The sequence below is a fragment of the Dendropsophus ebraccatus genome, chromosome 9, assembly GCF_027789765.1.
Source record: "Dendropsophus ebraccatus isolate aDenEbr1 chromosome 9, aDenEbr1.pat, whole genome shotgun sequence".
Lineage (NCBI taxonomy): Eukaryota > Metazoa > Chordata > Amphibia > Anura > Hylidae > Dendropsophus > Dendropsophus ebraccatus.
In genome coordinates this window covers 114,816,131-114,838,280 of record NC_091462.1, presented here as the reverse complement: position 1 = coordinate 114,838,280, position 22,150 = coordinate 114,816,131, and the positions used below count along the sequence as shown (strand labels likewise).

The 22,150-nt window shown below is 43.4% G+C and overlaps 1 protein-coding gene across 4 annotated transcripts in view; it reads right to left on the bottom strand.

The window, feature by feature from the left end:
- The window catches only part of LOC138801617 (nuclear factor 7, brain-like), a 34,534-nt gene that overhangs the window by 5,638 nt on the left and 6,746 nt on the right, over positions 1 to 22,150 (bottom strand). Inside the window, exons 2-7 of one of the 4 annotated variants that reach the window (XM_069984629.1) lie at positions 20,674 to 21,129; positions 18,854 to 18,949; positions 18,507 to 18,740; positions 17,941 to 17,963; positions 17,724 to 17,854; positions 5,394 to 6,225 (exon numbers count right to left, since the gene is read on the bottom strand). In XM_069984629.1, the coding sequence (XP_069840730.1) occupies positions 5,648 to 6,225; positions 17,724 to 17,854; positions 17,941 to 17,963; positions 18,507 to 18,740; positions 18,854 to 18,949; positions 20,674 to 21,129 (1,518 nt within the window). In that variant the 3' untranslated portion in view covers positions 5,394 to 5,647. Of the gene's footprint in view, positions 1 to 5,393; positions 6,226 to 14,298; positions 15,321 to 17,723; positions 17,855 to 17,940; positions 17,964 to 18,506; positions 18,741 to 18,853; positions 18,950 to 20,673; positions 21,130 to 22,150 lie in introns of those variants that run through there. The other 3 variants (XM_069984632.1, XM_069984630.1, XM_069984631.1) reach the window with 3 other exon arrangements.

Genomic DNA, 22,150 nt, shown 5'->3' with positions numbered 1-22,150 from the left:
CTCTAATTAAAGCTGTTAGAGCAGTAATGGAATTAGAGGACATTGAGCAACCGTTATCAGCACAAGATGCTATGTTTGCAGGCCTAAAACCAAAAAAACGGAAGGTGTTTCCCGCTCATGAGAATATTAAGGATTTGATCTTTTCTGAATGGAAAGAACCAGAAAAAAGGCTTCAGATTTCTAAAGAATTCAAGTCCAGATTTGCATTTGATGAAATTTGATTCTGAAACCTGGTCTACAACCCCTATGGTAGACATACCAGTAACCAAAATAATTAAAAAAACATCATTGCCATTTGAGGATGCCTCCCAATTGAAGGATTCCATGGATAGAAAAATGGAAGGACTCCTGCGGAAGTCTTGGGAAGCCTCCACTGCGATATTAAATCCCAACATCGCAGCCACGAGCGTAGCAAGATCTTTAAACATCTGGCTTGAACAATTAGAAGCTCATATTGAGGGCAAAACATCTAGAGATGAGCTACTCTCTGCTATGCCCATGCTTAAAATGGCAGCTGGGTTTTTGGCTGACGCTTCAGCAGAAACCATTAGGATGGCCGCTAAGTCTGCAGCATTATCTAACGCCACTAGAAGAGCTCTCTGGCTTAAACACTGGCAGGGAGATGTAGCATCCAAAAATAAAGTTTGTCAATTCCCTTTCCAGGGTAAGCTGCTGTTCGGCCAAGACCTGGAAGAAATCCTGGAGAAGGCGGCAGACAGGAAAAAGAAGTTTCCTGACTCGAACCAACAGAAAGGTAAAAAGCCTTTTCGTCCCTACACACAAAAAAAGCAGGATTATAAAGGCAAAGGCAAATCTGGCCGCTGGTCCTACCCTAAAGGAGGTAAGGGAAGACTATCTCACTTTGTAATACACTGGGAGAAAGTCACTCAGAACAAATTCATTCTAAACATCCTAAGAGAAGGGTACCTCTTGGACTTCTCCTCTCTTCCCCCCCCAAAATTTCATGTTACCCACTACCAATCAGACAAGATGAAGGACCAGTTGATGGACGGGGTAAAAGAGCTGCTAAAACTAGGAGCTGTAATTCCAGTTCCTCCAGAGGAAATAGGTCTGGGGCATTATTCCAGTTTATTTCTGGTTCCGAAGCCCAACGGGACATTCATGACCATAATAAATCTGAAATTCCTAAACAAGTTTTTAAGATACAAAAAATTCAAGATGGAAACTCTCAAAACTATCATTCCTCTGATTTACCCAAATGCAGCTCTAGCTACAATCGATCTGAAAGATGCTTACTTTCATATCCCAATACACCCCTCACATCAGAAATACCTCAGGTTTGCAATTCAATCATCTCAGGCAGTTCATCACTTCCAATTTACAGCTCTCCCATTCGGGATATCTTCAGCCCCTTGGTTATTCACGAAGGTGATGTTGGAAGCAGTAGCAAACCTGAGATTACAGGACATTACTGTAGTCCCTTACCTGGACGACCTTCTCCTTATTGCGCCATCCCCATCCATCCTTTTAGGACATATACACCTGGTCCTAGATTATCTTCAGACGTTAGGATGGATAATAAACTTTCCCAAGTCGGATCTTGTTCCCTCCCACAGGAAGAAATTCCTTGGCATGATCCTGGACTCCAAAAACCAGATGACATTCCTACCGGAAGAGAAAGTCATGGCGGTGATATCCAAAGTGGAGGATTTCAGAAGGAAATCGGTAATATCAATAAGGAAAGCTATGTCCCTATTAGGTCTGATGACATCATGTATTCCGGCAGTACCTTGGTGTCAGCACCACTCTCGGACTCTCCAGACCAACATACTGCAGGTATGGGACAGATCTCCTTTGTCTATAGACAAGAAAATGACTATTCCCCTAAGGGTCAAATCTTCTCTCATCTGGTGGAAGATCAGACAAAACCTCACCAGAGGAGTCTGTTGGAATCCGAAAACACCAATCCAGATCACCACAGATGCCAGTCTTTGGGGATGGGGTGCGCATATTCAAGGTCTGCACTTCCAGGGTCAATGGCAGGAAGTTTATCGGAAGCAGTCGTCAAATTACAGAGAACTGAGAGCGGTCTGGGAAGCGCTGAAGGCAGCAGAATCCCTTCTGATTCACAAAGACATCAAAGTTCTATCAGACAATGCAACAGTAGTGGCATATCTCAGGCATCAAGGGGGCACAAAATCCTCTCTCCTTCAGAAACTGGCAGCAAAAATATTCTCCTGGGCAGAGCGGAGAGTGTCATCTGTCTCCGCGATCCATCTAAAAGGTACGGACAACATACTAGCAGATTATTTAAGTCGCCATCAAGTCCTTCCAGGAGAGTGGGAGTTAAATACCCAGATATTCTCCAGCTTAGTAAAGAAATGGGGTTGTCCAGAGATCGACCTGTTTGCCTCAAGGTCCAACAAAAAAGCACAGAAGTTTTTTTCTCTAAAATCCCAAGGATCAACCAGATGCTCTGGATGCCCTTCAACAAAATTGGAATTTCAAGCTGGCATACGCATTCCCTCCCTTCCCATTGATCGCGAGGACTCTTCAAAAGATCTACCTAAGCCAGACCTTGGTGATCCTGGTAGCTCCAATGTGGCCCAAGAGAGCTTGGTTCAGTCTCCTAAAGTCTCTAGTCCTCCAGGGCCCAGTTGTTCTTCCTCTACAAGAAGATCTGTTGACACAAGGTCCTTTATGCCATCCAAATCTAGAAAGTTTGCACCTAGCGGCATGGCTTTTGAAAAGTCCCTCCTCTCAGCTAGAGGACTATCTGACAAAGTGATAGAGACCTTGCTAAAAAATAAAAAAAGAAGTCACCTCTTCTATCTACTTAAAACAATGGAAGAAGTTCTATTCTTGGTGTGGTGACTTTCCGCCTGATATGCTCCATCCTGATATCCCCAGAATTTTGGATTTCTTGCAAGATGGTCTGGATAAGGGATTATCCATAAATACCCTAAAGGTCCAAGTGTCAGCTCTAGTTTGTATATACGATACCCAAATAGCAGACCATAGGTGGATAAGATGCTTCTTTAAGGCAGTAGCCAGGATGAAGCCCAAAATCAAAAACCTGGCTCCTCCCTGGGACTTAAACATAGTCTTGTCTGGTCTTTCTAAGGAGCCTTTTAAACCGATCAATGAAATTTCCCTGAAATTCCTCACCATTAAAACAGCTTTTCTAATAGCCATAACTACGGCCCGAAGAGTTGGGGAACTTCAGGCATTATCTATTATGGAACCATTTTGCACTATTCTAGACGACAGAATAATATTCAAACTAAACCCTTCATTCCTTCCCAAAGTCGTCACAGACTTCCATAGATCTCAAGATATAGTAGTCCCATCCTTCTGTAGTGACCCAAAGAATGAAGGAGAAAAACTTTTTCAAAATTTAGACGTAAGAAGATCTATTATCCAGTATCTGGAAACTACTAAAGAGCATAGGAAAGATGAAAACCTACTGCTTCAATTCCAAGGCCCCAACAAGGGCAAAAAAGCAACAAAGAGTTCCATTGCAAGATGGATCAAAACAGCCATCTGTGAAGCCTACACTACAATGGGGAAAGATCCCCCTACAGGTCTGAAAGCGCACTCTACTAGAGCCACAGCAGCTTCATGGGCAGCTAGATCAGCCTCCCTCGAACAAATTTGTAAGGCAGCCACGTGGTCTTCACCCCAAACGTTTTTCAAGCACTACCGTATGCATATAGGCACTTCTCAGGACCTGGCTTTTTGGGAGAAAAGTGCTCCAGGCGGTTGTCCCTCCCTGAAAGTCTAAGTTGGTATGTCTCCATTGTGGTGCTGTCATGAGGACGCAGTGAAAAGCAAGAATTATTACTCACCGATAATTCACTTTTCATAAGCTCCTCTTGACAGCACCCTTAGATTTCCCGCCCTTATTAGTGTATGATCCTGTATGGTTTCGTTATAATAACACTGAGGGGGAACATGGGAAGTGCCCTTTTAACCTCTGTGATTTCCTGTTCCTGATAGGGTCAAGGGTGACGTCCTCCATTGTGGTGCTGTCATGAGGAGCTTATGAAAAGTGAATTATCGGTGAGTAATAATTCTTGCTATGGCAGTGCTTCGCAATACCAGTCCTCAGGCCTCACCAACAGGTCATGTTTTGAGGATATCCCATACAAAGCACACCTGCGATAATACCTGATGCACTGAGTATAATTTTATCACCTGTGAAATACTAAGGAAATCCTCAAAACATGACCTGTTGGTGAGGCCTGAGGACTGGAATTGAGAAGCACTGCTCTATGGGGTTAAGGTCTGGTGAGTTTGCTGGGCAATTGCCAAATCCTGCTGGGAAGCATGAAGGGCTCTAAAATTTCCTCGTAGATGGCAGCGTTGACTTTGGTGTTGATGAAACTCAGTGAAGCTACACGAGCAGATGATATGGCTCCCCAAACCATCACCGATTGTGGAAACTTCACACTAGACCTCAAGCAGCTTGAATTGTGTGCCTCTCCACTCTTCCTCCAGACTCTGGGACCTAGATTTCCAAATGAAACACAAAATTTACTTTCATCTCAAATCAGCACCTTGGAACACTGATCAACAGTCCAGTTCATGGGTCTCCACACTGCGGCCCTCCAGCTGTTGCGAAACTACAAATCCAGGCATGATGGGAACTGTAGTTTTGCAACAGCTGGAGGGCCGCAGTTTGTAGACCAATGGTCCAGTTCTTCTTTTCCTTGGCCCAGATAAGACGCTTCTGGCCTTGTTTCTTGGTCAGGATTGGCTTGACAAGCACTGACTCCAGCAGCAGTCCACTCTTTGTGAATCTCCCAAATTTTTGAATGGCATTTTCGTTACAATCCTGTTAAGACTGCGGTTCTCCCGATTGCTTGTGCACCTTTTTCTACCACACTTTTTCCATACACTCAACTTTCCTTTAATATGCTTTGATCCAGCGCTCTGAGAACAGCCAGCTTCTTTAGCAATGAACTTTTGTGGCTTACCCTCCTTGTGGAGTGTGTGTGTGAGAGAATGACTGCCTTCTGGACATCTGTCAAGTTAGCAGTCTTCCCCATGATTGTGTTGCATACTGAACCAGACTATGGGACCTTTTAAAACAGACTATGGGACCTTTTAAATTATTCTAATTTTCTGAAATACTGACTTTTGGGTTTTTCTTGGCTGTAATCCATAATCATCAACTTTAACAGAAATAAACGCTTGAAAAAGTTCACTCTCTATGTAATGTCTCTATAGAATATACAGTATGAGGTCACTTTTTGAATTGAATTACTGAAAAAAAAATTGTTGATATTCTATTTTATTGCAAACCACTGTAGTTGTGGTTGCAATGGCTCCTTGTTGGGAGTTCCCATTCCTCAACTTGTCACTCTTAGGAGATGAACCACTCCCCAACCAAATAAACACAACAAATGTTTGGTAGAAAAATTTTGCAGCACAGACTGCACTTTATTAATAAAACACAACAGTAAAGTACAACAGGAAAGCCTGACACAAAAGGCCAGCGATTAGAGATGAGCACAACTCGAAATACTGCATTTGATTATTGGTGGCTGAAGAAGTTAGATGTAGCCCTAAGGCTGCCTGGAAAATGTTTTGCACACTGGGGTTTGGATCTCGAATTGCGATTTTTGTCACCAAAGTAGGGTCCCCCACTGGCTGCCATACTTTCCACCACCCCAACCTAACATTACCTCTGTGTGTTCCACCACTTTTTCAGCGCCTCCTGCAGTGCATTATTAAAAATATCCAGTCCAATGTTAGACAAACTTTCATCTGTGTGAAAATGCTCTTCACACCTATAGTCAATTAAGTTATCATACTTAATAACTGCACCTCCTCGAGCCAAAACAAAATCCCCAGCAGCCTTGTTCACTTTCTTCCGGCATCTCTCAATGGCCTGCATAGACTCTGCATACCTCCACCGTCTTCTCGGCACAATGCAGGACCACATAACCACAACCTCTGGCCATCTCGCCAACCAAATGCCAAGTTCCACCCAGATGTCTGTTATCAGTTGCAAAGACTTAAGACGACCCAAATCGTTGCCACCTGCATGCACGACGATCACATCAGGGGGAGCACTCCCCTCAGCAATCTCATTTATAAACCGATGCAACTGTTTCCACTGAAGGTCTTCCCTGCCGAACCACTTCACCGTGCACTTTTCCTTAGGCAGACCCAACAGCAATCCATCGGAGTGTTTTGCGGCAAGTCTTGCTGCCCAATTCACGTATGAGTGTCCAACAATCCACACTAATTTTTCACCTATAAAAAGAAAAGAACCATTGACAGTAACCAAAGATGCCTGTCCTCTGCTGTCTGGATCCTTAATACCCATAACCCCCACTCCTTTTGCTCACCTAACAGCTCCCCACCAAAATTCCTTTGTCCCTAAAGATCTCTCTATCACATTATCCCCTTATCTTTCCCCCAACACCGTCTTGGCTAACCCTCACCTATTACTATGCTAGCCTCCCAATCCCTGCATTAAATAACTTCTTGAACAACTAGTCATAGTCGCAGTGACTCCCCTTACAGCGCCTCGCCGGGAGGCCCTTTTTCCCCCAACTAGTCGCTCTCTCTCTTTAAGCAATTGCTTGTTCCGGCATGTGGGTTTAGCTGGTAATTCCAGGTTCAATTACATCTGCGTAGGGTCGAAGACACTAAGTGCATGGAAGACCTCACGGCTCAACTTCACAACAGGTCCTCGCAATTTAAGACATGGTATTTTTGGGACCAATTCACCAATACAACAGAGTTCAAATCTGTCTTGGCCCGCTGAGATGCCCTTAGGGTGGTATTACACGGGCCGAGCAGGGCCCGATAATACCTGTAAACGAGCAGCCCTTGCTAAACTGGCATACATTACCCATCCACGTTCCAGGGCTGCTCCTGCCGTCCGCTTCTCCCGGGGTCCCGCGCGCGTTCTAGCGTCAAAGCGGCCTGTCAGCTGGTAGGCCGCTCAGCCAATCACAGGCCGGGACCGCCGCGGCCTGTGATTGGCTGAGCGGCTTATCAGCTGACAGGCCTCTGTGACGCTAGAGCGCGCGCGGGACCCCGGGAGAAGCGGACGGCAGGAGCAGCCCTGGAACGTGGATGGGTAATGTATATCGTTAGTCGCCGGCCACGCACCGCTATTACACGCAGCGGTGTGCGGTCGGCGCCCGACGAAAATAGGTTCTAACCTATATCAACGATCAGCCGATGTCATCGGCTAATCGTTGCATTTATTACACGGAGCGATAATCGGCCGAATCGGGCCAATTCGGCCGATTATCGTTCCGTGTAATACCACCCTTACTCTCCCTGTAAAGTCATTCCCCATCCTTCCCTCTCCTCTTCTTAGTTTCTTACACTTCCTCCTTTGTTTGGGTTTTGGCCTTACTTCCTTGTATTGCCATAGCATTGTATATTTAAAGTGTCGCTGTCGATATAACTTTCAAAATCAATAGAAGTGATATAAAGCAAGTTTGCCATTTACATTTTTTTTTTTTTTTTTTTTTTTTTTAAGGTTTTCACACTTTAAAACAAAGCTAAACTTTTCTGAAATCCAAGTCCAGACTCCTGAAGCTTTTAGACTAGTGCTGGTTGGGGGGGGGGGAAAGAAAACAAAAAAAAAAAAAAACAAAACACAAAAACACAAAGTCCGTCCAGTTTAGATTTTTACAGCTCAATGTGTCAGTGAATCACATGACTGCCTTCTCTGAGCGCTCAGATGACCTGGAAAACACTGGACTTCCTGTTTTCTGACACTCAGAGAAAACAAACAAACAAAAAAAAAGGAAGTGCTGTTTTCTATGAAAAATAAAAAAGAAAAAATTTTTGGACCAGCACCCGATGTATCCAGACCACTACATTTTCTGATGACCAACCTCCTCATTGTACCTCCACATGAAACATCACATGCTATTTGTAGGCCAAATACATAGTATAGTGCTAGGAGCTAAGGCTAATGTCTTTTCTGTTTTTAATAGCTATAAACGCTATACAGTGGTACCTTGGTTTAAGAGTAACTTGGTTTAAGAGTGTTTTGCAAGAAGAGCTCACAGTTTTTCAAAATTGTGACTTGGTTTAAGAGCATTGCTTTGGTTTAAGAGCTCCTGGTATTGGGTGGGAGCGTGAGTGGGGGAGGGGCATGGCCTGCATAGCGGGGTCTGCAGCACAGTACTCTGACCCAGGAAGTCTCTCTCACCTTCCAATTTATAGTAGATCCACTTCAGGCTGGGGCTTGCATCAGGGGACAGGACTGTGGGGGTAATCTCTTTATAGCTTTAACCCCTCTCTCCCCGGACAGAGAGTGCTGCTATACTGTGTCCACATCTGCCCTGCTCATTCCTTCATGCTCCCTGCAGTCTCTATCAGTCCTTGTGTTTCCCATCCTTTCCATACCTGCTATAATGTGCTTGCACTCACACTCAGCTATACACACTGCTGCTATAATGTGCTTGCACTCACACTCAGCTATACACACTGCTGCTATAATGATTATAAAATGATTTTTGGGGTGTGGAACCAATTGTCTACATTTCAATAATTTCTTATGGGAAAATTTGCTTTGGTATAAGAGTGGATTTGGATTACGAGCGCGGTCCCGGAACGAATTATGCTCGTAATCCAAGGCACAACTGTATACTTTTCCTCTTGATCCTCAGACATAAATTTAGCATAGTCCCTAGCAGATCTATGCACAATAAATAAATCTTTAGTGACCCATCATCACTAAAAGTGCCACCTCTATAATACATCACTGGCTACATCAGGAGCTAGAGTGGATGGGAGCACTGGAAAAAACTGCAGTAGGGATGGTCACTGGCTGCTGTAGCTGACAGATCTTTTGCTCCCCCAACATCTCTAGCTTCTATATTATTGTCTGTAAAAATGACTGCAAGCATTATCTTCAGCTGAACTAGTAGCGAGACCCCGACCAGTCCCTGCACAAAACCTGTTCCTGCCACAAGACAAGTTTTCAAGAGCAACAATAAGCGACCACCGCATAGAGCAGTGCTTTCAACTCCAGTCCTCACCAAGAGGTGATGTTTTGCGGATATCCCATACAAAGATCCCCTGTGATAATACCTGATGCACTGACTATAATTATAATCACCTGTTAAATACTGAGGAAATCCTCAAAACATGACCTGAGGCCTGAGAACTGGAATTGAGAAGCACTGGCATAGAGAATGCCATTTGGCCCTTAAATCTGTCATCCAATAAGACATGGAATCAGACAATGTCAACCATTCACCTCCCTGGGCCTTTTTACACTGCAAACGCTATATACTCTTTTACGAGAACAGGAGCAGCCTCCTAAAAAGGACTTTTACACGTAGCGATAATCTGGTGAATCAGGATGATTTGGCAGATTATCGATCCTTGTAATAAAGACAACCGGTGACAACGATCATCGCTGATTGTGTCTTTTGTTCCTGACCTATAATCGACTATCGAGTACATATTGCTACAAGTAATAGTAACGCTCGGCTGACGACTGTGGCGACAGTGTATTCCAGCAACTTCCCAGCCGGTGTCTGAAGTAACACTGGTAGGGACAGGACAGTGTGCGGCCAGTGATTGGCTGAGTAGCCTGCCACTTCAGACACTGGCTCTGACATTGCACTGGTGGCTGCGGTGAGAAGCCAGGAAAACATCAGGGAATGTGGAGAGGTAAGTATATAATTTATTATTTTACACTTGTAAAGCAAGGTCGCATGGACATCGCTAAATTATTATATATACACACACGGCTCTTGCTGTCTGATTATCAGGCCATGTAATAGGCTCCGTAAACATGCAATGTTCTAGCAGATCGGTGCTCTGTTACATTACTAATCGGACTGCGTAATAGAGACCCAAGACTCTGCACGAAAAACTTCCACAGTGCTAAAATATTCAGGAACTTCCCCCAGAACGTAAAAAAAAAGGAAATCTGCTCTGATGAGCACGTTGGGATGGCTCACCATAGTCCACTGACCATCGTAGGAAACAAGTCTTCTGAGATATCCAGGAAGGAGCTTTGTCACTTACCTGAGCAGAAGATCAGACATAAGGAGGGCTACACTGCATGGCACAGACCTTAGTGCTGATATAGTGCTGAAGGAATTTTGGTCTATACAGCAGTATCACTTACTGTATATCAAAAGACACGGAGGTCGTGACATACTATGTGCAGCCTGCTTTACCTTGCATGGCTGCGCTTACACACAGATAATTGACCAATTTATCTCTTTTTTTTTTTAAACCAAACCCTAGAATGGATTAGAAAAGAGGAGAAATCTTTCCTTTATTACCTGTTCTCGGTTTATAGTCTGTTCCTGGCTTTGGCTTCAATAATCTGTCAGATAAATTGGTCAATTATCCGTGTGTAAATGCAGCCTTACACAGATGCTCTACAGTGGTACTTCAGTTTAAGAGTAACTTAGATTGAGAGTACTTTGCAGGAAGAGCTCACAATTTTTCAAAATTGTAACTTGTACAAAACTGTAACATTGCTTTGTCTTAAGAGCTCCCTGTAATGGGTGGGAGGAGGAGTGGGGGAGGGGCATGTCTGCATAGCGGTGTCTACAGCCCTGTACTCTGACCCAGGAAGTCTCCCTCACCTTCCAAATCATAGCAGATCCACTTCAGGCTGGGGCTTACATCAGGGGACAGGACTGTGGAGGTAATCTCTCCATAACTGTAACCCCTCTCTCCCCAGACAGTGCTGCTATACTGTGCCCACATCTGTCCTGCTCATTCCTTCATGCTCCCTGCAGTCTCTGTCCGCCCTTGTGCTTCCCATCCTCTCCATTATGGGGATCTGCAGCTCCATCCTGTATCTACAAACTGCTGCAGTGTTATCAGGGTTATGCAGTTACTATACATTATATACCACATGCTGCTATACTGTACAGTAACTTATATATCACATATCCAGCTGCTGCTGTGTTATCAGGGTTATACAGTTACTATACATTATACACCACATGCTGCTATACTGTACAGTAACTTATATATTACATATCCAGCTATTGTGTTATCAGGGTTATACAGTTACTATACATTATATACCACATGCTGCTATACTGTACAGTAACTTATATATTACATATCCAGCTGCTGCAGTGTTATCAGGGTTATACAGTTACTATACATTATACACCACATGCTGCTATACTGTACAGTAACTTATACATCACATATCCAGCTGCTGTGTTATCAGAGTTATACAGTTACTATACATTATATACCACATGCTGCTATACTGTACAGTAACTTATATATCACATATCCAGCTGCTGCTGTGTTATCAGGGTTATACAGTTACTATACATTATACACCACATGCTGCTATACTGTACAGTAACATATCCAGCTGCTGTGTTATCAGGGTTATACAGTTACTATACATTATATACCACATGCTGATTGCTATACTGTACAGTAACATATCACATATCCAGCTGCTGTGTTATCAGGGTTATACAGTTACTATACATTATACACCACATGCTGATTGCTATACTGTACAGTAACTTATATATCACATATCCAGCTGCTGCTGTGTTATCAGGGTTATACAGTTACTATACATTATACACCTCATGCTGATCGCTATACTGTACAGTAACATATCACATATCCAGCTGCTGCAGTGTTATCAGGGTTATACAGTTACTATACATTATATACCACATGCTGATTGCTATACTGTACAGTAACTTATATATCACATATCCAGCTGCAGTGTTTTCAGGGTTATGCAGTTACTATACATTATATACACCACATGCTTTTATATTCTACAGTAACTTATACATATTAAGTTGTTTCTAAATCTTTGTTTAACCTGTTATTCAGAATAAAAATTATTATTTTTGGAGTGGGGAACCAATTGTCTGCATATCAGTGATTTCTTAAGGATAAATTTGCTTTGGTTTAAGAGTGTATTTGGATTACAAGCGCAGTCCTGGAATTATGTTCATAATCCAAGGCACCACTGTATAGCAGAGGTCCACACCCTTTATACCTTGTGAACCAAATTAATCTTTGACTGAGGGTTGGAAGCCACATTTCAACTCAAAAATGATGGATACAAAATATTTAGTAACAAGAAATTATGAAATTGCAAAGGTTTGATGTTTAATAAGCTAATTCAATGAGAACTCAGACACTAGTGTTCTACTATACAAACTGGCACTGTTTGGTGGTTAAAGGGGTTCTCCAGCATTAGAAATACATGGCCACTTTCCTCCAGAGACAGCACCGCTCGTCTAGGGGTGACACGCAGGGCCTTGAGGCCTCTAATCATTGGGGCGGGGAGAATGGCACCCAAAGAGTTCTATTTTGGTCTCATGTGACCACAATACATTATTCCGGTATTTCACAGGCTTCTCAAAATGTTGTTGAGCAAACTTTAAAAAGTGTTTGAGCATGCTTATTGTTCAGCAATGGAGGTGGCGAGAGTGCATACGGGCCGTGGAGGGTGGAGCGTATTATTTATCGCATCAGCTGATTACAGATCCGTCTGTTAGACCTCCACAGGTGCAACTTGGCTCTTGGATCTGCTAGATTGCCGCTCATTTACTGGGCCTTTTCCACGGCCCGATGATCGTTGAGCGAGGGCTGCAAGGACATGTACTTGCAGCACCATACATTACCTGTCCAGGCTTCTTCTCCGCGCGGTCTTTCTTCAGAATGGCCGGTCAGCTGACAGGCCACACTCAGCCAATCACTGGCCGCGGCGGCCCCGGCCTGTGATTGGCTGAGCACTCCGTCAGCTGACCGGCCATTCTAACGATAGAGCGCACCGCTATTCAACCGTAGTGATGCGCGGTGGGGGAACGATGATTTTAGGTCTGGCCCTAAATGAACGATGAGCCGATGACGCGATCGGCTGATCGTTCTCTCTATTTCACCGAACGATAATCGGCCGAATTGGGCCCGATCTAGTCGATCATCGTTACTGTGGAATAGGGCCCTTAGTCTTATGGACTACCCTATCCTTTTTTTGCATGATTTCTTCCTCATCCACCTCACGAATATCCCAACTGAGACCTACCAACTCACCTAGTCAATGCCACCAAAGCCTCTATACCTGGGACACTCCCTCCTTATCTCCATAAGGTGGAGTATATCAACCATATTCCTAATGGAAACAGTTTGTGGACACTGATGAATGTCCTAATAACCCACTAACTCCCTTGAGCTCCATGTGCCCTTGTTATAGTACATTTTGTTATATAGGTATCCTATTGCTTATGCTAAAACATCACACAGAATTAAAAAAAACAAAAAAAAAACATTGACGTATCAAATATATTTTTTCCCCACTGTATCTGTAGTGGTGTGTGTGCCAGCGCATCACCTACCTGTGAAAGATGGCACCAAGATGCATTGTGGGAAGAAGACAAGATGGCGGGGGCCAGTGTGACAGCCAATGATCTGCTGGAAATCATGTCCTGGCATCATGTGTATGTTACAATGACACAAATTACCTAACTTACCATTATACACACCAAGTCCCTCTTTTATGGCAGGGGCCTTATTAATGCTGAATATCATCCCGGCCACACAGCAAACATAGGGCCGGATATACTATGCGAGTGTTCACTTTCAACACGTGGTAAGTAGCTAAGTGTGACAGAGCAAGAACATTCCCTACACCTCATCCATCAAGTCACGGGGGTAAAAAAAACAAACAAACAAGGGTTTATTATGGCACAAACTATATAAATCGCATGGAAAAGACGAATTGGAATGATATGAGGAACATGACAAAGATCAATGTGTTGACTTGGCCTATAAAGATTTTGTTTGGATCGATTTGTGGGATTTGCTGGAGAAACAAGTCCTATCCATGGCAGAAACTGCACAATTCAAGTCATAAAATTAAAGTGCTAGAAGTTTTACTTTTACTACAGCTCTAAAATAAACAAATGCAGAATAGAGGTTTAAATATCATCTGAACTGTTCATTGTTTTTCTGAGGATCCAAATAAGCCTTAGGGCCCTATTCCACCGGACGATTATCGTTCAGATTATCGTTAAATCGTTCGAATCTAAACGATCATCGTTCGGTTGAATAGCAGTTAACGATTAACGACCGAACGAGAAATCGTTCATCGTTTGAATAGATTTGGACCTATTTTTATCATTGCTCGTTCGCAAAACGTTCGCAAATCGTTCGCATTGAATAAGACATCGTTCGGTCGTTCGCAATAGATCCGAACGCAATAGCGAATAAATAGCAAAGAACAAACGATCGCAATTACGATCATAAGTAACGATTATCGTTCCATGGAAATGAGTGAACGTTTTCAGATCTTTCGTAATAGCGGTCGTTTGAAATCGTTAACGACTATGCAAACGATAATCGTCTGGTGGAATAGGGCCCTTAGACTTTGTGAAATCATAGCCCAAGACACAAAAAACACTGTGGGAGCATAGCCTAAGACACACAGATTTTGCCGGAACATAGCCTAAGACACTGCTCCTGCTGTAAGCGGCAGGCCTTTAAAAAGCTCAGGTGGAAGTCGCAAAAAAGTGGTGGAGAATACATGACTTGTGACAGTCTAAAGAGGGTATAGTGGTTGGTTACTGTTGAACAGTTGCCCTCCATTTCACATAAAATTAAGAGCATTCCTTATGGGTCATTTGATGAATTTATTTAAAAAATAAAGGTACAACGCAAAAAACTAAATTAAAATCACAGTATCAGGAAGTTAACACGTACATCTAACAAAAAATGCAACCGAACCGTGGACATGAGCAGCGGCTGGCGACGGGATGGAATTATATCTAACATTGGATAGAGGGGAATCACCCCTCACGACCACTTGGCTGCTTAGTTATGTACAAGACGCAGAGGGTCAGAATTGCGTCCGGAGTCATGCAGAAACGGGGACAGGTAAGGATACAGCTTCTCGGTGAACGTGGCCCTGAACGTGTAGATAGCCGTCATGTCATCAGCGTTGTAGAAGGAAATCTGACCTCCCTCGTAATCAATGTAAACCCCAATTCTTTTCGGTTTGGAGTTAAGGACCAAGGTCTTGGAAGGAGACTCCAAAGCCTTGTAGGCGTTACCGTTCCTCAGCCAGATGGCCCAGTAGCCGTTCTTGGGATTCAGCTTGATCTTACCCTTGCGGTTACTGGACTCGCTGGCCATACCAACATCCCAGGCAGTCTTGTCTCCCACTTCCACCTCCCAGTAATGGCGGCCAGAATCAAAGCCCTCAGAACCAAGCACCAGGATGCACTGACTGAAGCGTTTGGGATTGTCAGGGAGTGGGAGCTTAGCGTCTCCATATTTAACACTGGTCAAGCCATCAGACAGGATCAAGTTGGGGTGCGCAGTGGCGGGGTCTAACATCATAGGGGACAAATCTGAACAGGAATGAGGAGCAATGGAAAGAAAAAAATATTTTAGTTTTTAAATACTGTGTGAAATGATGCAAAAGTCAACAACTATAAGGTTGCCTTCATCATGGCAGGACTACGGTCTAAGGAGTTCGTGCTGGAAAGTCTCTGCGTCATGCTTACATGTTCTCTTTGTGCTCGCCACACAACCAAGTATAGAACTTAGTCATGCCTTATACTACGGTAACTGGGATGGGAAATAAAGTAAATGCAGAAATTATAAATATATGGTTTTCTGGGAAACTCTTAACAAGTTAGTAACGTCATATGAATATACACTGATCAGCCATAACATTAATATATTGTGTGGGTCTTCCTTGTTCTCTAACCCACTGAGGCCTGGATACCACAGGACCTCTGAAGGCAACCTGTGGTATCTGGCAAGTCATCTGCGGCAGATACTGTAATACATGAGGTGCGGCCTTCATGGACTTGTTTCTCCAGTTTATATCACAGATAATCACATTGAGACCTACAGAATCTGGAAACAGAGTCACCAGCTTTGCCATGTTCCTCATTCCATCTGCTCCCAATGAAAAAGCATTCAGGCATTGCACTTCCCATTATTAAGAAAAAAGTGATTTATTAGACCAGGACTCCTACCCCATGGTCAAGTTCTGATGCTTGTGTGCCCATTGTAGGCCCTTTGGTGGTGGAGAATGATTAACATGGCCACCCGTACACAACAAGCTGTGATGTCCTGTGCATTTTAACACCTTTGTAACACAGCCAGCACTAACTTTTCTGAACTTTGCCCTACAGTGCAGACCCTATTACATGGAAAGATTAGTGTGAAAAATAGTTATATCGTTTGAATTTAAGCAACCGTCTTTCCGTGTGAATGCAGGCAACGATCAAACATCTAACGAAAATTTGTTCAGGTGTCGTTGATCGCATCTTTTGAGCTGACCATAAAACCATTGTTACTTGTTCACTAAACTTTCGGTGTATGTACACACCATTTGTATACTAGAGTATACGAATAATTGTTTATGCGAGCGAAACTAATGACTATCATTCCGTGTCCTATGGTGAATGATTTCAGGTTGCTCGCGGAGAGCTGTCCTGAAGATCGTGAGATAGGAGATAGTGGCGCTTCAATTACGCGGGGTGGCGGCAGCAGATCGTTGCTTGGCCGTTTGTTTGTTTCAGCCTGTTGAAAGACAATGATCAGCCGATGATCGACGTCTTCTATTACACAAAGCAAATACGTCCGATAATTGTTTCAAGTAATAGGGCCTTAAATTTTCTGTAGAATAAAACCATTCGGGCTAGCCCTTGCTCCTCACACACCTTAACACGCCCTGGCACCACAGGCAACTGTGACATGAAGGGTAGCATGCGGCAAGGACGTGCCAGCATTTCTTTGTATGTACATTGCTGCTAGTGGTCATTTAGCAAACAATGTTATATAAAACCCCACCCCACCCCTTCAGATATCAGAAAAACCCTCTAAGCCAGTGATTCCCACCAGTGAGGCGCCACAGTTGTTGGTGAGACACAGCTGGGGAGGCAATTTTCACCAAAGTGACTATGATCTGCAGTGTCATTTTGCTGGATGCAACAATCACTAGTTTTGCAACATTATTAAGTTACTTTGTACTTGCCCTATTGGTATACAGATGAAGGGTAGCCCTAGCATTATTTTTAGCTTTTAGATGGACATCCACCACAGATGGTGAGGCCCAGGCTTGACCTTGGTCTGTCTGGTGAGGCCCAAGTATTGCTTTGGTCTTTTAGGTCAGGCTACAGTGGAAAGTTTGGAAGCGCTGATCTAGGACATGGACACATGCTTAACATCGGCATGAAGCACTATAGCACAAAAGTATTTATCCTAAAGACACAAAAAAAATTGCCAGACACAATATTTTGCTCTACCAGTCACGATCTATGTGCTCTAACCACCACGCAGGTATTTTGTGCCTAATTACAACTCCCTAATGGTGGGTGACAAACTACAAAGAGAAAACGTATGTTGGACAGTACATAGATTTGGTGCCACTATACACATTCATACGAGGATTACAGGGTGCTAGGAAATTTTTGGTTAAAGTAATTAAATAAAAATTTCAAAAAGGTATATATATATTTATATACATAACCTTTAGAATAAGTCATTCCATAAGTAAACTTATGCTGTGGACACCCACACATCTGCAAACTCTGCTCCTGAAAGGTAATGTTATGGCTGAGCAGTGTGTACTCCAAGCATCGCTCTTTTAGTTTACCCCATCAAGAAAGGAGGCTGAGTGGCTGAAATCATTAACACTGAAGTCACTGCAATATACAAGTCAAATGACAAAAAAAAACACTGTACTGGCAATACTGCTTCTACCTGTTCACTATAGGGCCCCGTCAGTCAGTACTTACATGGCTGAATGAAAGATTTCATCTGATTCCATACAGAGTACTGGATGGGACCCTTGAAGGTTCCCTGACACAGATCCTTGGAGAGAAGAGTGTTCCCGGAGACCATCACATCCTGCTGCTCATCCTGACACCTGAGCAATAAAGTATAAAGATCAGCACACACCTGTCACATGGCTCAGAAATAAAACGATTAACAATGTGAATGCTAGAAACTTACTTCTCAATGAACGACTTAATGCCCTGGAGGAAAGAGAAACAGAAAAAAGAATTGTTATAAGATAACAGGAGATTCATCCAAATATATGTGGTATTCCTAGCTCAGCAAGTTACATCCTTATTAGAGGATAGAGGATAACTTGCATATCACTAAGGTTATGACCAATGGGGTCCCTGCTGAATCGGAGAATGTTGTAAAATTGGAACCCCCGAATGAACACTGCAGGCCACATGTGCACAGTAACCACTCCATTCATTCTCTGTGGGCTTTCCAAACATAGACTAACAATGTGCTCAGCAAGTCCATAGGGAGTGAAATGGGCGGTGGCTGCGCAGGCATGGTCTGCTCTGTTCATGGTCACACTCAAGATGACAGATGGTCCACAAGGTATCCCCTATCTTGCAGGGTGTACTTGAGTCCAACCGCTGGGACTTCCCTGCAATCTCAAGAATGGGACTCCTGAAGATCCCATCAGAGTGGAGCAATGGTTGAATACAGCACAATGAATGGAGCAGCTGCATAGACCCTACACAAGACTTCACAGGACTGTAGGCATCGGCACTTACAGTGAGGAAAAAGATGGAGTCCGTATCGTTCATCCTCTCGTTGGCCATAGTGATTGTCTCTTTAATGTTGTCCTGGTTCTCTTGCATCTTCACCACGTTGGCCTCCATCTCTTTCAGGAGGCTTTCTCCCTGTTCCTGAAGCTGATCCAGAAGTTTCTCTTCTCGTTCCTTTAAGAACGATCGCAGTTTATCAAACTCTGACACAATGTGCTCCCTGAACTTGGACACATTGTTCTGAGGAGAAAGAAAAAAAATAAATAAAAAACACTGTCTACTACACATAAAGGCCAAAGAACAGTGACAGTCTCACATTGTGCTGCTCTTGTTCACAACAGCCGATCACTCACCTTGTGCTGCTCGACCTTCTCACTCTGTTGGCTGGTCAGCTGTTCTGTCACCTTCAGGGCTTCTTCTAATGGAGCCACAATGGCCGACAGCTCTGTCTGCAGAGACAACAATACTTGTAAGGGCCAGTCTATCAGATATAGCGGTCTAGCACTATCCGACTAGGCAGTTTATAACTTGGTAGCAGTGTAAGGAGGTAGAAAAATTACGGAGGTGCTCACACAAGAAAAAATATGTGTAAATCATCAAAAAAAGAATAAATTGAGGGCACTCACCGTTAAAATGACAAAATCTTTATTCAATCCTCTTTAAAAACATATGTTCCATGTGCAGCAGTGAACCGGGACGCCAGGCTATGGCTGATTGCTAGTCCATGACAGCTGTTTCGCACGTCACGCCGTGCTTCTACGGATCGTAGAAGCACGGCGTGACGTGCGAAACAGCTGTCATGGACTAGCAATCAGCCGTAGCCTGGCGTCCCGGTTCACTGCTGCACATGGAACATATGTTTTTAAAGAGGATTGAATAAAGATTTTGTCATTTTAACAGTGAGTGCCCTCAATTTATTCTCTTTTTTGATGAAATACTTGTAAGGGTTTTCACTACAGGTCCCAAACCTGGGAGTAGAGCTGAATTCATTGAACACAGAACAGCAGAGTTTACACAAACCTACTTTTAAAGGAGAAGTCCGATGAAAATATTTATTTGTCCCCAAAACGTTCTACAAATCCCCAATATACACTTATTATGGGAAATGCACATAAAGTGCTTTTTTCCCCTGCACTTACAACTGCATCAAGGCTTTGCTTCCTGGATAACATGGTGATGTCACTTCCTGGATAACATGGTGATGTCACTTCCCGACCCGGCTGCTGGAGAGGATGATGGCAGGGGGACACTGAGCATCCCTCTGCTGCCATCATCCTCTCCAGCAGGCACAGCCCGCACAGCTCTGGGAGTTGCGTTCGGACATCACCATGTTATCCAGGAAGTGACATCACCATGTTATCCAGGAACGAAAAAAGCACTTTATGTGCATTTCCCGTAATAAGTGTATATTGGTGATTTGTATAATTTTTTGGGGGAAATACAATACTTAAATAACATTTTTCACCGGACTTCTCCTTTAATTTGTGAACAGGGAGAGTGGAGCACAACCAGGTTGCTTTCCTGAAGTGTGATTACAGCTCTGCATGTATCTTTATCTTTGAAACAATAGGAGCTTAGAGAAAGATACATCGCTAAGAAAAGTGGTTGTCTTCCTGCACTATGCATTTGTTACATTATTCTTTGTACTAGTGTACATGGAAAACCGTGGGTAGGGTGGGGGGCTTATTTGTTTGTGAGGGTAAAGTTTTGTTTTCGAAAAACCTTCATAAAAAAAAAAAAAAAAATGATTTAAGAAAAAAAAAATTTTTTGAGGTCAGCTCAAAAGATGCAATCAACGACATATGATCAAATTTCCGTTCATCGTTTGATCGCCACATTTACACCAAAAGATTAAGGCTTACATTCAAACGATCAGCCCGTGTAAAAGGCCATTTATAATATAATGTGGACCAGAACGTTCTGACAACTATGAACAAAGAGCATCTGCCAACTCTTTGCGTAGATGCTTTTATAGGAATACTGGAGGATCAGAGGATGGTGGTGTAAATCTTCTTATACTACAGGATGACAGAACTGCTGCTGACAGATTTAACACTACGTGATCGGTATATCTTGTATCGGTATAAAGTGAAAAATAACAGGGCAACCTATATAGTAGGACAACATCAAGACCTGTGGCTATGAGTTTAGAATAAGATTCCTCACGGCTTACCCTGTAGACTCCCACTGCATCCAGAATGGGCAGGAAGTTGTGACTCGCGTGTTTCAGAGAGTCCCGGCAGATGACACAGCTCAGGGTCCCATCATCCTTACAGTACAGCTTCAGTCTCTCATCGTGCTCAGGACAGTTCTCGGCAGGTTTAGGCTTCTCAGTAGGTTTAGCCGGGGCGGCGGTGGTACCGACAGTCTTCTTCACCAGGTTAGCCAGGGCCCGGTTGGTGGTGTACCTCTTGTCAGTGATGACTTCCTTACAGTCAGGGCAGGTGAAGGATTCCTGGCCATTCCACGCCTTGTCGATGCAGTTACGGCAGAAGTTATGGCCGCACTCCACCATGACGGGATCCTTGAAGAGCTCGCTGCACAGAAGGCAAGTCAACTCTTCTGCAAAATCACCGGACGACACCGCCGACTTGGTTGTTGGAGAATTTTCAACATCAACCTTAATTTTCTAAAGAAATAATAATGAGAAATATATCAAGTTCACAACTGAAGTATTACAGGTCAGAAAACTTATAAAATTATTACAGAAAGGGAATAAAAGTCAGAAAATGCTGAAACAAGTAAAATATAAAGTGAAAACACGAGTACAAACAACATGTATGTAACCGCAGAGCTCCGCTTCTTTTCCTTCATCTTACATCATACAGCCTAACATATAAGACGGACGGATAACAGATGCACGTTCATGGGTAATAACAGATACAGTAAATGGGTAAGAGCAGAAGACGTTCAGTGCAGCATGTGATCACCGGAAGCTATACAGACATATAATACATGTAGCCTTATATTACCCCTGCAGGGTGCAACTAGCTGCAGTATGAAGAATATTTCCTAAAGTAAATTGGTTGTGTATGTAGAAACTACACCTCCCAGCATGCACAGCACATCGAGCTGCTGCCCATCTGTTATTGTTCCAGGTCACAATCATCAAAATATTTAGGTAGAATATGAATTACTGGGCGACGTCTTGCACACCATTGAAAGAGCAATTCAACATGGACAAAAGAATAACGGAACGTTGCTCTTCGCTGCAGTATAATATACAAATGTCACTTTTCCCATTCATACACCATGAAATAGGTCGACCTCAATGGCAGATGAGTGGCAGTAGCCCAGCATGGCCGCTTCACACTGGACAGAGCCGTCTGCTTCTGGCTCTGTTTAGTGTATGCGGGCGCACTGGTTGTGTGGGGGTGCTGGGCCTCTACCGATCATATATATTGTCTGCCTATTATCAGGACAGGCCATGAAAAAAAAAAAAAGAATGAAATTATGATAATCTGCAATAATTCTGAATCAGTCAATGGACACTCCAAGACACTGCTGCAGACAGTAAAGGTCCTTTTACATGAGCCGATGACACGCAGCAAAGGAGTGGCGATCAGCGAGATCAGCTGCAGAGCCTTCACGAGGCTCAATGAATTGATAGCTAGATTGTTTATGCATCGTTCTTGGCCGTTAAGGAGCGA